The sequence below is a fragment of the Apium graveolens genome, chromosome 8 (genome assembly GCF_009905375.1).
Source record: "Apium graveolens cultivar Ventura chromosome 8, ASM990537v1, whole genome shotgun sequence".
Classification (NCBI taxonomy): Eukaryota; Viridiplantae; Streptophyta; class Magnoliopsida; order Apiales; family Apiaceae; genus Apium; species Apium graveolens.
The window spans coordinates 22,080,239-22,098,989 of record NC_133654.1 but is presented as its reverse complement, the minus strand read 5'-3'; the positions used below and the strand labels follow the sequence as shown (position 1 = coordinate 22,098,989).

Genomic DNA, 18,751 nt, shown 5'->3' with positions numbered 1-18,751 from the left:
TTCTCCTATTATTTTTCTAATTAAGTAGAGTTCAGTTGACTAACTTTAACCCATTAAAATTCAATATCAAATTTTGACTATAATCTTTTCTAAGTAGAATAAGACTCGGAATGTCCAGTTGTTGAACAAAAATATACGCCATTTGTTCCACAAAAAATGACATTTTGTGAAATTTTAAAGGTGTTGAATATAAAGTAGGTCACTTACTGCGTCCAAATGTATCAAGTGAGTCACTGATTACAAAACTGACTAAAATGAGTCACTCATTTAAAAATTTAAATAAAAAATATCCCTTTATTGTTAGTCAAAATTTTTAAAAGTATTATATATTGAGTTTCACACATTTTTTTATGAATGATATTACATCCAAATGAAAGGTTCTGAGCTCTACTATTTTAGATAATATTGTTAGATTTTTAAAATTTTATCAACTATTTATTTTTAACTTTTTGATTATTTTATTTGATTTAAATAAAAATAAATAGTAGATAATTTTTTTAAAATTTAAAAATATTATCTAAAATACTAGAATTCAGAATCTTTCATTTGGATGTAATATCATACATAAAAAATGTGCAAAACTCAATATATAATATTTTTAAAAATTTCGACTGACGATAGAGTGATATTTTTAATATAAATTTTCAAATGAGTGACTCATTTGAGTCAGTTTTGTAATAAGTAACTCACTTGATATATTTGGACGCAGTAAGTGACCTACTTGATATTTAACCCAATTTTAAAGTCAATCATGTCAACTTTGACCAATAATTAATTAATATTATTAAATATAAAATTATAAAAAATAATATCATTAAAAGGTATATTTGATCTAATATCATAATTAATATTTAAATTTCTAGAATTGACTAGTAAAGTATTATATGTGGTCAAATTTGGACGTATTTAACTTTTACAATTCACAAAATGCCGATTTTTGTAAAAAAGATGAAATATATTATATTGTTGTGAATGGATGTCCCTAGAACTTTCTAGATGTTGTGAATGGATGATCCTAGAATATTCTAGATTTAATCTTTTGATCTTTCATAAATATGAGTCTGTTGACTTCTCAAGTTCATGTATCAAGTTCATGTATCTTGTATATCCTACACCTATAAATAACCATCTAGATGGAGTTTGTAAACTCACTTGAAAATAATATATTCTCTCTTCTTCTCTCTTTCTCGTCTTCTCTCTTGGTGTATCTATACTATATTTATAATACGTTATCAGCACGATTTGCTTAAAAAGTTTGGAAGCCACTTACTGTACAAGAAGTCACCTACATATCTTCTTTATTTATCTCACCTAAGGTATGTAATCTTTCATGTTAAGATAACTTGATTTGTTATTATATCTTTACATAAACATATATTCAGAATATGTCCATTTTTGGTACTATATTTCTTTACACTAGACATATAATAAAAGAAAAATTACATGCATGTGTCCCACCTTGTAATTTGTTTTATATGTACATAATGTTAAACCTAACTAGAAGATTTATCATATGTTAAACTAGTTAATTACCAAAACAAATTGTTTTAATGTGCCCAAAATATACAAAATTATTAGTTTATAAGCATTTATGTAAATATATAGTTTCATTTTAAATCATGGATGCAAGTGATGAAAGTTGTTTATGGATTATATGATACATGTGATATAATAGGCATCAAAAGATTATATGGGAATCTCTGGAAATATTTTATTCTACCCACATCAATGATAATTATAAGTTTTTTAGCATATATAATTTGTTTAGCTTCACATGCATGTATTTAGATATCACAATTTTATTTTTGTAAAATTAGATATACATACATGTTTTAATAATATATTTTTGTGAATATTTTTCTAATAATGGAAAACTTCACCAAACTTGAATTTGAGGCTTTTGATATCACCGGAAAGAATTATTTATCATGGATACTAGAAATTGAAATTCATTTGGCCGCACATGGTCTTGGAGACACCATTAAAAAGGAAAACAGAGAATCTGAATCAAACCGCGCAAAAGCGATGATTTTTCTTTGTCGTCATCTCCACGAAGGACTTAAAACTAAACATCTTACTGTGAAAGATCCACTTGAACTTTGGAAAAATTTGAAAGATAGATATAATCATCAAAAGATTGTGATTCTTCTAAAAGCTCGAAATGATTGGATGCATTTGAGGCTTCAAGATTTTAAAACCGTCAGTGAATATAACTCCGCGCTTTTTAAAATCAGTTCTCAACTAAAATTATGTAGAGAAAATACTACTAACGCGGACATATTAGAAAAAACTTATTCAACTTTTCATGCCTCGAATGTACTCCTCCAGCAACAATATCGTGAAAAAGATTTTACAAAATATTTAGATTTAATTTTTTATCTTCTTGTTGCTGAACAAAACAACAAAATTTTGATGAAGAATCGTGAGTCTCGCCCACCTGGCTCTAACCCTTTCCCTGAAGTGAATGCGGCAACGTATAGTTTTGGGCGTGGACGTGGTCGTGGACGTGGACACGGTCAAGGAAATCAAGTAAGAAACAATTATCCTTGTAAACAAGAAAAATTAAATTACAACCCGAAGCTTATGAAAAAAGATGAAAAGGTGGAGAAAGACAAGAGAGGGCAAAAGAATGTTGAGAATATTTGTTATAGATGCAGTATGAAGGGTCATTGGCCGCGTACCTGTCGTACACCTAAGCACTTAGCTGACCTATACAAAGCATCCTAGAAGGAGAAAGGAAAGATTGCTAAAGCAAATTTAGCTTTCCAGAATGAAGGACTCGAGTACAACCCCTCTAACATGACACATTTAGATACGTCTGATTTTTACGAAATCCCTGAAGGAAGCGGCAATATGAATGATACAGATATGATATAAATAATTGTTTGGATGAAAGTTTTTTTTTTAGTATGTGTAAGACATTTTATTTCTATGATTATTATTATTAAGTTACTGATTCTATGTACTTTTATTTGAAGTGCTATGGATATTTCTCTTTCTCACATTGATCACAAAATAAACGAAGATATTTGTCTTATGGATAGTTTAACTACTCACACCATTCTTAAAAATTAAACATATTTTACTCATCTACAAAAAAGTAAAAGTAATGTCTATATAATTTTCGGAAGTACAAATATAATGGAAGGCACCGGAAGAGCTCATCTTTTGTTACCTGAAGGAATAAAATTTATTATAAATAATGCATTATTCTCTTCGAACTCACAAAGAAATTTATTAAGTTTTAAAGATATTCGCAGAAATGGATATCATGTCGAAATAATGAGTAAAGAGAATAAAGAATTCCTTATTATCACATGCATCATTTCGGGTAGGAAAAGTATCAAAGAACAACTATCAGCCTTTACTTCCGGATTAAATTATACAAACATTCGTACTATTGAAGCAAATGCTATCATAAACCAGAAGTTTATTGATACAAATAATTTTATGATTTGGCATGACCGGTTGGGACACCGGGATCAAGTATGATGCGGAAAATTATTGAAAACTCAAATGGGCATCCACTGAAAAATCAGAAGATTTTTCAGACTAATGAATTCTCTTGTGTTGCTTGTTCTCAAGGTAAGTTGATTATTAAGCCCTCTCCATCAAAAATATGAGTTGAATCTCCGAGATTTTTGGAACGTATTCAGGGTGACATATGTGGGCCCATTCACCCTTCATGTGGAATATTTAAATATTTTATGGTACTAATTGATGCATCAACAAGGTGGTCACATGTGTGCTTATTATCGTCTCGTAACCTGGCGTTTGCGAGACTACTTGCACAAATAACTCGATTAAAAGCACAGTTCCGGATCATAATATTGACACGATCTGTTTAGATAATGCTGGGGAATTTACTTCACGTACATTTAATGATTATTGTATGTTAATTGGAATAAAAGTTGAACATCCTGTTGCTCATGTTCACACACAAAATGGTCTTGCGGAATCATTTATTAAAAGACTCCAATTGATTGCTAGACCTTTAATTATGAGAACAAATCTCCCAATTTCAGTTTGGGGGCATGCTATTTTACATGCAGCAACACTTATACGCATAAGACCCACAAGTTATCATAAATTTTCTCCCTTACAATTAGCCTCTGGAAGAGAGCCTAATATTTCGCATCTTAGGACTTTCGGGTGTGAGGTATATGTCCCTATTGCTCCACCACAACGTATAAAGATGAGTCCCCAAAAAAGATTAGAGGTATACATCGGTTATGAATCTCCCTCTATAATAAAGTATCTCGAACCTTTGACCGGTGATATGTTTACAGCAAGGTACGCTGACTATCATTTTGATGAAACAGTTTTTCCTAGATTAGGGGGAGAAAACAAGATTATCTTAAAATCAGAGGGAGAAAATAAACTGCTGGAAAAAGAAATTACATGGAATGCATCAACATTAAATATTTATGATCCTCGTACAAATCAGTGTGAACTAGAAGTTGAGAAAATAATTCAGTTACAAGGCATTGCAAATCAATTACCTGATGTATTCACTGATATAAATATAGTGACTAAGGCACACATATCAGCTGAAAATGCTCCTGCAAAGATAGAAGTCCCAGAAGGACAAATAATCAAAGTAAGTGAATCAGGACCTCACATGAAGCGAGGTAGGCTGATCGGTTCCAAAGATAAAAACCCTCGAAAAATAAAAGGGGTAAAAAGTGGAGATGCCCAAATAGAGGAAATAAAATCTCCAGAAGAGACTCCTCAAGAGACCTGTGACACGATAGATGAAACCTCAAAAGAGGACCAGGTACCTGAAAATATTGAAAGTGAAGAGATCTCAATTACTTATGTTGTCACAGGAAAGAGATGGAACCGATACCATGACACTACCGTCGACGAAAATTTTGCATATAATGTAGCGCTCGATATAATGACAGAAAATGAGGATCTTGAACCAAAATCCGTCGATGAATGTCGACGTAGAAATGATTGGCCAAAGTGGAAAGAAACAATTGAAAATGAATTGAGCTCACTTAATAAACATAAAATGTTTGGACCTGTAGTCTGAACCCCTGAAGGGACAAAACCTGTTGGTTTCAAATGGGTATTTGTGTGAAAGAGAAATGATAAAAATGAAATTGTAAGATACAAAGCACGTCTAGTTGCTCAAGGTTTTTCGCAAAAACCAGGCATTGATTATGAGGAAACATATTCTCCTGTAATGGATGGAACGACCTTTCGTTATCTTATCAGCCTTTCAGTGATTGAAAAATTAGAAATGCGTCTGATGGATGTTGTGACAACATATTTGTATGGTTCTCTTGAAAAAGATGTATATATGAGGATCCCTGAAGGATTCTGAATACCAGAAGCATCTAGACCACATTCTCGCGACCTTTACTCGATCAAGTTACAAAGGTCAATATATGGATTAAAACAGTCTGGTCGAATGTGGTACCAAAGGTTAAGCTAGTACTTGTTAATGGAATGATATATAAATGATCACATTTGTCCATGTGTATTTATAAAGATGACCGAGTCTTCATTCGTTATAGTTGCTGTGTATGTTGATGATTTAAATATAATTGGAAATCCTGAAGAGCTCCAGAAAACAGTTAATTATATTAAGGCAGAATTTGAAATAAAAGATCTTGGGAAAACAAAACTTTGTCTTGGACTACAAATTGAACATTTGAAAGATGGAATTTTTGTTCATCAATCGACATACACTGAAAAATTACTTAAATGATTTTACATGGATAAATCACATCCATTGAGTTCCCCCATGGTTGTTCGATCACTTGATAAGAAAAAGGATGTGTTCCGGTCAAAGGAGAAAAATGAAGAGGCACTCGATCCTGAAGTACCTTACCTTAGTGCTCGGTGCACTTATGTATCTTGCTAATAATACACGACCAGACATGACATTTTCTGTAAATCTATTAGCAAGACATAGTTGCGCTCCAACTCAGAGGCATTGGTATGAAGTTAAACATATTTTTCGATACCTTCGAGGCACAACTGATATGGGATTATTTTATTCTAATAAATCCAAAGCAGTGATAACTGGTTATGCAGATGCAGGATATTTATTTGATCCTGATAAAGCTCGAGCACAAACAGGTTATTTGTTCACTTATGGAGATACGGCCATCTCATGGCGATCAGTGAAACAATCTTTGGTTGCTACCTCTTCTAATCATGCAGAAATTCTTGCAATCCATGAAACTCCATGAAACTAATCGAGAATGTGTTTGGTTGAGATCAATATATCAGCATATTAGGGAGTCATGTGGCATGCATGATGACAGGAAAGTTTCGATAACAATGTTCGAAGACAATACAGCATGCATCGAGCAGTTAAAGAAAGGATATATCAAAGGCGATAATACTAAACATATATCCCCCAAATTTTTCTTCACACATGATCTTCAAGTGAATGGAAAAATTGAAGTCCAACAGATTCGCTCAAGTACAACATTGCAGATCTATTCACGAAGTCGCTACCTCCATCAATTTTTTAGAAGCATAAGATTGGCATGCGTCGACTTAAGGACTTGAACTAAATTTTCATAATCGATGTATTCTTTTTCCTTTACTAGGATTTTTTTTCAATGGATTTTTTCCTAGAAAGGTTTTAACGAGGCACGATTATCGAAAATGGACATTCAAGGGGAGTGTTGTGAATGGATGTCCCTAGAACTTTCTAGATGTTGTGAATGGATGATCCTGGAACATTTTAGGTTTAATCTTTTGATCTTTCATAAATATGAGTCCGTTGACTTCTCAAGTTCATGTATCAAGTATATCCTACACCTATAAATAGCCATTTAAATGAAGCTTGTAAACTCACTTGGAAATAATATATTCTCTCTTCTTCTCTCTTTCTCTTTTTCTCTCTTGGTGTATTTATACTATATTTATAATTTATTTATTTTTTGTTAGAGCTCGAGGCATGATTACATATTCTTTTGTTTTATACTATTTCCTAATAAATGATGTAGTGCATAGTAAAATTGTACTAATTTTTTGTTTAATATATGTGATGTCGGTAAAGAAAATCCCCCAGGGGTTATGTTGATTGTGTGCTGATAGAATGATAATATCAGTCTAGATCTCTTTCGTCTTCTACTACAACATCAACATAGTTTCGAAATTCTTTGAGTAACATTTATATTGCTTTTTCATAATGACCTTCTGGTGTTCTCACATAATTAAACCATATATATTTTTACTTGGTTGTTTTATAACTTTGATTTACGTTTTTACATTTGATAAAAACCAATTGTTTACGAAAAAGATTTATAAGTTAGACAGCAAACAAATAATTTGGGGCTTTTGACTAGAACCTCTCCAATAAATTAAAGAGAACAAACTATATGTATATGTTGAATTCCCCAGCTGCATCAAAATATATATGAGCCTAGCTCCACAAATTAAGTTACCGATGGTGAATCACCAAGCCTAAGCTCGAGATCAATCTCGTTGTCACTGCTTGAACCACCGTCCGTTCTCCGCCTCTTAATATCACCACCACCGTCAACAATATGCTCGACCGCTCTAATATTACTTGAAGGCGGAACACAAAAATTTAAACCCTCGGAAAAATCATTCCTTGATATAAGAGTCATGCATGCAGGTTTCTTCGTAACCAAATCACCTTGAATTATTCTAACCGACTCCGTATTCGAATAAATGGAAGCCAAAACATCATTAGGGTTTGAAGAATCTGAGGTACAAACTTTATAAGCTCCTTGAGTTTTTAAACAAAGAGGTTGATTTAACCTAGCTCTGTCTCTTCTATGAACATTCATGTGACCACCAAGAGCTTGCGCTGACTTGAATATTCTTTTGCAAAAACTGCAAGAATAACACCTTGGAGGCCATATGAGTCCTCCTATAGGCCCTTCTCCGGTGTCTTCCGCGAAAGCTTGTTCTTCCCATGATTGAATTGATGGTGTGGATTGTTCGAAGTGTGAAGATCTAGCAACATAATTGTTCATATGCATCAAGTATTGTGAGTATTGCTCCATTGAGGACTAAGTGAATTAATAATGGCGAAGTATGAATATTTTTAGTAGTACACGGGACAAGCTTAAAGATGTGGTAGTGAAGATGAAGACTAGCTAGAAGTTAGTATATATAATTGATGATGAGATTGTTTGAGTGCATGAAAAGATAAATAATGCAAAGTCTTTCTATTTCCTAGATTTGGAAGGTGGTGTGTGCCCTCGTTTGGATCTTTCACTGTAGTTACATCTGTCATGTGACTGATTTTGCTCATCAATCTTTGTTTCTATTGCTGGTAGCCTGTACTTTATACTTGCACTTGAGGGACCATACAAAGTAGCTCATGTAACATTCACAATGTGATTGATTTTAAAGGGACATTGCGAGACACACACATGCAGATGCACTTTAGATTGGAGGATCTTTTTGCTACGAGGGTTAGAGTGATCCCTGTGGAACATTAAGAGTAATAATTAAATATTTTGCAGGTAATAATATTTCGATTATTTCCCGTGGAAATGTATCAAATAATTAAATATTTTGGAATGATATTGGAGAATGGATAGGTTTATACCTGGCCATTCGTTCGTGTCGTATACTTTCGTGTCGTATATTTTCGTGTTTCGTGTACTTGAATGTCAAACACAAAACCGACATATTTAGCGTTCGTGTACATTCGTGTTCGTGTATTTTCGTTTCGTTTCGTGTCGTTTCGTATCGTATATGTCGTGTTAATTGAATATTAATATATTTAAAATTTAATATTAATGTTAAATTAAAATATAAGATTTTTACATAAAAAATTATAAAATATATGAAAAATATATATTTTGACCTCAATTCTAGACAATATGATGAATCATATAATATTTTTAAAAATAAGTATGCATACATTTATTATAATTCTACATATTTTTATTAAAAATTACCAGGTCATTTACTCTATCATTGCTAATGATATGAACACGCATCTCGACTAATTTCGAAGAGAATTATCATGACATTCTATCATTATGACTCTTTTTAAATCATTGCAATATATTCACGTGAAATGGGATCCAAAACTTTAAGGGGTAAGCCCCTAAAGTTCCAAAATCAACGAATTAAACTAGCACCACTAACTTAATATTACATATTCTGCAAAGCTGCCAAGTATGCTGAGTTTGAGCCTAAAGTTATTAACTTTAGTTTTTCAAGTTTTTAATATCCTGCTGAACAATCAAATTACTTTTACAAGCATGTATTTTCAGTTTAAAAAAATAGTTTTTAGTTTGTTTTGTCTAGTTGTGCCATGACTATACTCTAATCACTAACTTTAATGTAATTTTGATGAGTTGACATAATTTTATTATTGGTGAATTTTTTTGATAAACAAGGGATCATCATTAATATTATTAATGAGTCAAGAATTAATTAGAGAGTATCACACAATATTTTAATATGTGTGGAGACACATATATCGAAAAAAAGAGAGAAGGAAGTTGATTAAAATCCCCAAAAATGCAGTTGGAATCTACAAGTCTGTCGTGGATCAGTTCCTCGTAAAACCGAAGTGTTCCACTTGCGTAATGCTAATCAAAAGAAAACGTATGCATTAGGCGATTTCATAATAATAATTTCCTTGTAGTCATACTAATTGCTAAGTCAAATAATGGGTTAAATTAATCGGTAGGTGGATTTGGATTTTCCAACCACTACTTTGCATGTGTATTCATGCACATTACTCGTCGTTAACTCCTTGGCAAAACTCATAACAAACCAATTAGATTAATTTCATCTATCACTGCATGTTTACACCTTGACCATCTCAGAAAAATATATATAACAACAAAATTTTATATCTGCACAAGATTAATTATATGCAGAATGATGTTAAAAATTTAAATTTGCACATGACTAACTATATGCAAAACGATGTTATATCTTAAGACTTTGGAAACCAATGTAAAACAATACTTTGGAGTTCTTTATATTAAGTTGCAAATATTTAAAAGATCATGAATAATATTCAAATTTTCGAGCCACGGGTATTGTGAAGAAATTAAGGGGGCGTTTGGTAGAAGGTATTCAACAAAGGGAAAGGGAAAAAATTTGGGTTATTTCTTTTGTTGATGTTTGTTTAGTGAAAACAATCATTTCCTTTCCCCTTTTTTAGTTGTAGGTTTACCCTTTATTCCTCAAACTCCATTCCCCACCTCCCACTAGGTATTTGAACACCCTTTCTCACTTTTATTTTCTTATTTCAATTATAATTTAAATCTTGGACCAAAAATATACATCAGTATGCAAAATTAATTTTAAAAATTAAAAATATTTATAATTTAGTTTTTATAAATTAAAAATAATTTTGATATAAATTTATATGTTAATTTATTAAAAAAGTTAATGATGCTATTAAATAATTAAATTTGTTTATTTATTATAATGTTAATATATTATACTGTTATAATATAAATATATTTGACTATATTGAGATTGTTTAATATTAAAAAATAAAAAATAAATGTAATCATGTAAATTTTCATTCCGTTTCCGGATCTGAACCAAACACGTAAAACAATTCTGGGTCTTTACTTTCCTTTCTCTTCCTTTCCCTTTCTCGATTCCATTCCGTTTCCCCGAGATGAACCAAACGCCCCCTAAGAAGAATTTAATTGCAGTAGGTAATAGAAGAATAGTAGTAGATTAGTAATATTAGCACTATATAATGCAGTTACGTACGTGTATCTTCTTCAACCATCTTTCGATTAACTCCATATCCACCACTAAACACTACTAATACCGTAATTAACACAATGCATTATGACTAAATTAATCATGAATCCAAAAGCTATAACTGCTTGTCTATAGGAAATGACATCTGTAGCTTTCTTCAATAACAAATTCAGATGTTGACTAATCTCACATATACTTCCATTCCCATTTTTAATTCTTTTTTAATACCAGTTTTATTAGTAGTTTATTGTTAAGATCGTCGTCTTATATACTGATTAGTTCTACCTTTATTACTTGTCATCGTCCAGCAACTTGTTTGAAAAAAATACAAATTATACCCTCCTCCTCACGGAACAGCAATACAAAGTCGTGCCTAACAAATGCATGCCAGATTCTAGTGACTTCTTCGAATTTAATTTTCTTATACGAGTAATTACCCGACTTACAAAAAATTTATATGATTATAGGGGTTGATATTCTTTTTGACAAATAAAATAGAATGCATTCATTAGAATACCGAAATGCAGTAAAATCTGTTTAATAAATAAACTAAACTAATAGTCGTGTTATTTTCAGATTTCTTAACAAATAGAATAAAAATCTTAATTTGTATATTTCATTACAATTTTGTTATAGTTTACACCAAGTACTTATTACTCCCATAAATAAATACTTATTTAAGGATATTTTCATTGGATTGAAATTGGACTAATTCACGGATTAATCCAGTCGATTTATAATTTAATACAAGTATAATTTTACCTTAACAATTATGCAAACAAACATCCGGCAGTTCAATTCAAAAAGTTGGGCTGGTTGTGTAGTTTGCTGATTACTGGATTTTCATTAGCCCAATTAATTTGTGTAGTTTACCAACTTTTAAATTTTTGACAATTATGAGTGTTTGATTAAATAAAGGGCCAACAGGTGATCAATCTGGGCTACGATCGGCCCAATGGTTGTCTGGGTCAAAATAAATATGGGCCTCTTCTTTTTAAATTTTGCAGCTTTTATGAAGTAGCTCAAGTCGTGGTCGCTGTGGAAATGCTGTGTCGAGAGATAAACCGAGGGAACAAGTCACTTGCAAGCCAGCACACACAAATATACGTGTCTACTTTTTATTAGTACTCCTTGTTTATTTTATCTTATCAAATCTATTTGTGGGACCCCTAGGATTTCATCGTACAGTACATCTCCTCATTTCACTTCATGTCCCCGCACCTTCAAAAATATCGCAGTTGGACCTACACGTGTCCGCGCCTTTTTTCAGCTTCCCATCGTTGTCTATGTTTTTCTTTTTACTTTTTTTGTGCTTCCTTCTTATTTAGATTTCTCTCTCTCTTAAAAATAAAAACAGTTAAATTTGACGATGGTTACTTGTTATTATGCTATATTTATATCAAGAATTTTATAATACGATATTGAATATAAATAAGTACGTACTTTATATTATCAATCTTGTACGATAAACACATTATTATATATATATTGAATATATAACTAATTCACAAGAATATTGCTAATTCTTAAATCACATAAGTATATAAGAACTAACAATTAAATTAGGAGAAGGGTTTAAGAAAACAAAAAGAGATTGAATTTAATCTCGAGTCCAGAAAACTGTCTCCTTAAAGCAGTTTCGACCCGCACCATCCGTGTTTAGCAACCTGGTTCCCAGGATAAAACGAGATACTGGTATAATCGATAGATCGAATATACTCTCAGCGAACTTGAACTGAGCCCGAGAACTATCACCGGAATATTGGAAAAATTTAAGACTAAAGAGACCGAGAATGAAAAAGATGACTCTTATTTCTTCGACTTAATAAAACTGGTGCCCTAAGACTCTATTTATAAAGAGGGGCTTGAAAGGACTTGTTTTTCTTTTCGATGTGGTACATGGTATTTATAAGAAAAACTAAGGAATAGGTTTATGCTACCCTCGATGTGGTACAAAACCACTTTTCATATTAAAAGGTAAAAATTTTGGAACATCAGTTCTCATTCACCTTTTACTCATTTTGAGCGTGTAAATATGCATTGGAATCCCCTCGAAGAGGAGAATACGTTCCAATAAATACACACCACTAACATATAATGTGTCTCACTCATATAGAGTCTCAAAATGATTCACAACTTAGTCTAAAATACTAAGTTTGTCTAACAATCCCCCACAAATGAGATTGATGGTCCAGTAGCACTCACCACATAGACAGACAGACACGGAGCTTGACTTGGTGATAGTTCCGGCGGTCAGATATAGCATACGATAGGTGGAGAATTCTCCTTGAACCTTCGCTCGAATAAGTATATCGACTTTACTGGTAGACAGTATGACTCGATGTCCTTGAACTGTTCGACCGTTTATGTAAACGATGACATACTTATCACTATATCTTTCCTGACTCATTCAGTTCTCATGATTATGTCCATTTTGGCCCTGGAACATCGTCCTGGTTCTGCAAGAGTTTCTAAAGAACTGTGCCTCGCAATTCTCCTTTGAAGCGGCCATACTTCTCTCTTACATATGCGATCTTTATCTTATAGAGTAACCCACGTTTACTCAACCGAATATTATGTATTCAAACTTGAAATCCTTGTATTCGTCAAAGATCATTAAAAGCATAAAGTTTAACCTCGTACCTTACGGGTCTCACTGTTTCATCATCATAGAAATAGGTCAGGGGTTACCCCCACAGTTATTTGGTCATCATGATTTAGTTGTCCCATTGAACCAAGTTCGTAGGATCTCCAGTCAGCAAGGTTGGGTGTCCACCATGCCGCCGTTAAGCAATAGGCAAGGCTCATTCCTCTCGATGATTCGACAACTATCTCTCGGTCTAACTAGATTCCCTTGGCTTAAACAGATTTGCTCAGTTTAACCATCCGGTTAGTGGATCCAAACATTATCATTTAACTTTACATAGTCAATCATGATAATTCTCATTGAGAATAGTTGTTTAATGGTATTATGTTCTCATCATAGATGTGAGACATACCATTTCATACACAATAATGTGATCTCCCAATTTGCATATTGATTACACGATATATGCATATTGAAGACACATTTTACTTGTCATTTAGGAATATCCTTATAAAGTGGCTATTCAGCCTTTTAACTGCATTTATTTTATGCACCGGCCTCGTATTCCATCATGAATCGAGCTAAGTTTAGGATTTCCATGACACGGCTGCTAAGTGTGAAATGTATTCTCGAATGACTTTTAAGGTCTTAAAGTCAAATATCTAATTTACATACTATATTCACATAGTACAATTAGATATATTTCGTATTGCAGTCCAAACTCACGAGCACATATCATACACCTTAAATCTCATTGCAATCACTTCCAAGTGACCAATTTCCATTATACTCGTGCATCTACCCAGTTTACCAAATGTATAGCCTATGTCTAATTTTGTACAATTTTAAAAAGTACAACAGACTTGCAATCCTTCTTGAGAGATCCTTGTTCATCTACGCTTGGATAAATATAAATCCATTCTTGCTATGACAACTTTAGCTTTGTTGATCTCTTCAAAATTCACATCACCAACATGTGACATGTATCATCTAAAACTTTTAAAGTCACAAAGATTGTAATCTTTAAATCAAAACTTTTCAATCTCATCAAGATTTTCAAAGATTATCCTCTTGTCATTACTTCTCGTAATGATCAGATCACTCACATGCAATCAATTATGACTTGCATATCATGTGTAAATAACACATGCACACTTGTCAATTCTCTGATTTTGAATCAGTTTGACATCTCATATTAACATATTTCATATTTATGAAATAACTTTACTAGTTATTACTTAAGGCTTCACTTGTTATTGATATTACCAGCTTTTAGCGTCCCAAAAACCAGCAATTTCAGTTTGCATCATTACCGAGTTTAAGCGTCCTTAAACTGGCAATTCTTATTCACATGGCAACCAATTTTTGAGCGTCCTCAAAATGGCAACCATGTCATTTATTTGAAGTCATTATTTATCATAGCAATATCAAATTTAATATGCCATTATTTCGTGTCAATGTTGTTTCACTCAACATGATCACCGAAAATACAGATTTTCTACTCTTGCTTTATCTAGAGCAACCTTTAGGTTCACGTAAATAGATATTTCTCCAAATATCTATTTAGAAAGACCATCTCAATGTTCATTGATGCACTTTTAAATTTCACAATACGATAATTTTAGTATCATCTTAATGAACCTTATTCTCAAAACTCGAGAATATTTCATAAATTATATAAGGTCATCACTTTTGACTGTAATATTCTATTATCAGTCTGACCTTATACTTCCTTCAGACCCACATATTTTATTATCAGTCTGACCTTATACTTCCTTCAGACCCACATATATTTTCCCAATTTGAAAATTCATTTGAGTCCTAATGCTTCTATCTCGTAAGAAGATCTATATATTTTTTAAACAAGATTCTGTCAAACAGAACCACTCTCTCTATTTCTTAACATCCTTTCCCCCACAAAGGACATAGATAGAACATGCACAATCCATTTTCTAGTACACGTGCTAGAAAATCTTGATTTATTGACTCTCAGTAATAGTCAAATTTTCTCTTGATATATTCACTTGTCAAGGAATTATACGAGAAGCGCATTACTTCTATTAAATTTACGAGTTCACCTTCAAGAAAATTATCAAGACATTTGGGACTAACAATTATCCAAGTCTTTTGCTCTCTGCAGGTTCATCCTCACATTCTTCCAATAACTCGTAAGTTCATTTAGATGACTTTTAATTACAGATCTACTAAGATCTACTAGGATCTACTAGCTTATCGCATAAGCATTCCTAAACTCTGTAATAGTATTCTTACGAATCTCAAAAATTAGATTCATATATCGGATATTATTAGACTAAACCATTGTCTATGTATCCATCCAAAATATCTCAATTGATTTTGGATCTCATGCTACCAACAGAGATATTGGTATCAAGTTTCGAGATATAACTCCATTATGAAATATTAAACAATAATAATTGATGTCTTATCATCACTCAACAATGATTAAAAATTAATCACCAAATAATCAAGTTCCATCATGAAGGGTCACATTTATGTAGCCATATCATTTAATTGCATAGTAATATCATGTTATGAACTTGCAAACACGCATGTAAACTATAGCATATACGATTTTTGTATCAGTATACTAATAATTCTGAAATCAATTCAGAATTAAGAAACTCTAGCTCATATATATTATCAATCACCATGTTAATTAAACAAAACATAATAAGCTATCCATTAATAGCGAAAACATGGACAAATTATAAATTTGGGTGTAATCTACCAATTTATAATGATCAACCCGAGAGAGATGTCACCAAATATGTCCACTTGAATATAAGTTGATCATAAATCAATAATCATTAAAGCATCAATAGCCTTATAAGAAACCAATTATCCAACAACTTTGTGCTTATTTTTGCCTCGTACCTGTTATGCTTAAACAAAGCACCACTTAAAATCAAATTTATATTAATTTCAAGCACATGACAACAAGTAATCAAAGAAATTAACGCATTAAATTTAATTTAATTAATGAGGAAAATAATGGCCACTCCTATACCCATAAATAAATCCAATTTAAACAATCAAATTGACTTTTGCGTCTACTCACAAGAAAGTATGAAAATTGAAGAAAACTGCTTTAAGATTGTTATCAATCTTGTACGATAAAGACATTATTATATGTATATATATATATTGAATATATAACTAATTCACAAGAATATTGCTAATTCTTAAATCACATAAGCATATAAGAATTAACAATTAAATTAGGAGAAGGGTTTCAGAAAACAAACAGAGAATGAATTTAATCTCGAGTCCAGAAAATGCCTCCTTAAAGCAGTTTCGCCCCGCACTATCCGTGTTTAGCGACCTGGTTCCCAGGATAAAACGAGATACTAGTATAATCGATAGATCGAATATACTCTCAGCGAACTTGAACTGAGCCCGAGAACTATCACCGGAATATTGAAAAACTTTAAGACTAAAGAGACCGAGAATGAAAGAGATGACTCTTATTTCCTCGACTTAATAAAACCGGTGCCCTAAGACTCTATTTATAAAGAGAGGCTTGAAAGGACTTGTTTTTCTTTTCGGTGTGGTACATGGTATTTATAAGAAAAACTAAGGAATAGGTTTGTGCTACCCTCGATGTGGTACAAAACCACTTTTCATATTAAAAGGTAAAATTTTGGAACATCAGTTCTCATTCACCTTTTACTCATTTTGAGCGTGTAAATATGCGTTGGAATCCCCTCGAAGAGGAGAATACGTTCCAATAAATACACACCACTAACACATAATGTGTCTCACTCATATAGAGTCTCAAAATGATTCACGACTTAGTCTAAAATACTAAGTTTGTCCAACACTTTATTATTTACATGTTTTTAAAAAGTAGAAAATAGCAAATAGTTATAGTGTTGTACACGACATGTCTGAACTATAACAAAACTAAGTCAAATTGATAGACCTTGTAAATTTTAGGATAATCTAAGTTTACATTTAGTATTGTAATACTTGAGTCTGTAAAAGTGTCAATAGATTAGACTGGAATATTTTTCTATAAACAGTCTCAAGCCTAAGAATAAACTCTGAAAGAAGATCATGAAGATCATGCATCAGAGAAAGTGTGAAAAAGCTTGGAATTGAATAAATCTGTTTTGGGAAAAACATTCTAAGTCAAGAAATTTACAAGTCACGGATCAAGTCATATAGAGAAGTCATTCGAGAACTCCGTAATGACTTATCGAGAAGTCCAAAATAGTTTATGGAGAAGTCTCAGAGATATCGACAAGCCAAAATGAAGATATGAAGATTGGACATATTGACAAGTCATTTCTGTATTAGAGAACTCAGAGATATCGACAAGCCAAAATGAAGATATGAAGATTAGAGATATCGACAAGTTATTCTACATGCAAAGACTTGGAGACCTCGACAAGCCAAGCTCATTCGAGAACTCATAGATCTCGACAAGTCAAATTCATATTCGAGAACTCAGAGATCTCGACAAGTCAAGTTCACATTCGAGAACTCAGAGACCTCGATGAGTTAAAACACTTGTAGAGAATCGAGATATCTCGATAAGTCATTATACTTATCGAGATGACAGTTCTCTATAGTTTAAACTGGAGATCTCGATATAAACTTCAAGTACAGAATGCAGACCAGTTAAAGTTCCAACATTATCAATCAACAAACAAATCAATCACTGTTTTGAAAAGTCTACAAAAGCAGCTTGAGGAGTACAAGATCAAAGGCCAAGATTAACTGACAAATAAAAGTCACAAACATGCACGATTTGTAAAGATACACTAATCCAGAAATGGAAAGCTTTAGAAAAGTTAAAATAGAGTTTAGTATATGCTATTGCATGCTCTGTAAAACCTGTGTTTACTAATCTATAAAGTAAACACTGGTCCTTTGTCTTAGTATCAACATACTGATCTAGAATTTCTTGTAACTCTCTCAAGAAAAGAGCTGAGTTCTTTATCAACTAAGAACCCAAAAATTTGTAGCAAGACATACTTGATTTTAATATAAAATTAATTGAGTTTTGAAGATAATGTGTTTATGTGCATGTTTTAATATTTCTGTTAAAATACTTTATCTCTACAAATTAGATTTCTTTGTTCGTCATATCTATAACAGTTCAAAAAGCTTAAAAATAATCCAAAACACATTCACCCCCTTGTGTTGTATTCATTACCTAACAAGTGGTATCAGAGCAAAATCTGAAAGCAAACAGATTAAAGAACTTGGAAGAATGAATACACAGAAGCTCAGCAGTATCAAGATCCCTACTTTTGACAGATCTAACTACAAATTATGGAATAAGAAAATGATATTGTTCATAAGGATGGCCAACTCATTATATGTTCATATTCTCAAGAATGGCCCTTTCACCCCCACGAAAAGGGTTGAGGAATCTACAGATGGAGACATGGTCATTCCAGCACATTATGATCCTAAAGATCCCTTACAATATACTGAACC

General features: G+C 32.2%; 3 protein-coding genes across 3 annotated transcripts; 2 read left to right on the top strand and 1 right to left on the bottom strand.

Annotated features, from left to right (window-relative positions):
* The first annotated feature begins 1,866 nt into the window (after positions 1–1,866).
* Positions 1,867–2,727, top strand: LOC141679386 (uncharacterized). The gene has a single exon (XM_074485887.1). The coding sequence runs from the start codon at positions 1,867–1,869 to the stop codon at positions 2,725–2,727; it is 861 nt and encodes a 286-aa protein (XP_074341988.1).
* Positions 2,728–5,810: 3,083 nt separating this feature from the next.
* Positions 5,811–6,206, top strand: LOC141679385 (secreted RxLR effector protein 161-like). The gene has a single exon (XM_074485886.1). It carries the CDS (start codon positions 5,811–5,813, stop codon positions 6,204–6,206), a length of 396 nt encoding a protein of 131 aa, XP_074341987.1.
* Positions 6,207–7,406: 1,200 nt separating this feature from the next.
* On the bottom strand, positions 7,407–8,003 carry LOC141679384 (transcriptional regulator TAC1-like). The gene has a single exon (XM_074485885.1). It carries the CDS (start codon positions 8,001–8,003, stop codon positions 7,407–7,409), a length of 597 nt encoding a protein of 198 aa, XP_074341986.1.
* Between the last annotated feature and the right edge of the window lie 10,748 nt (positions 8,004–18,751).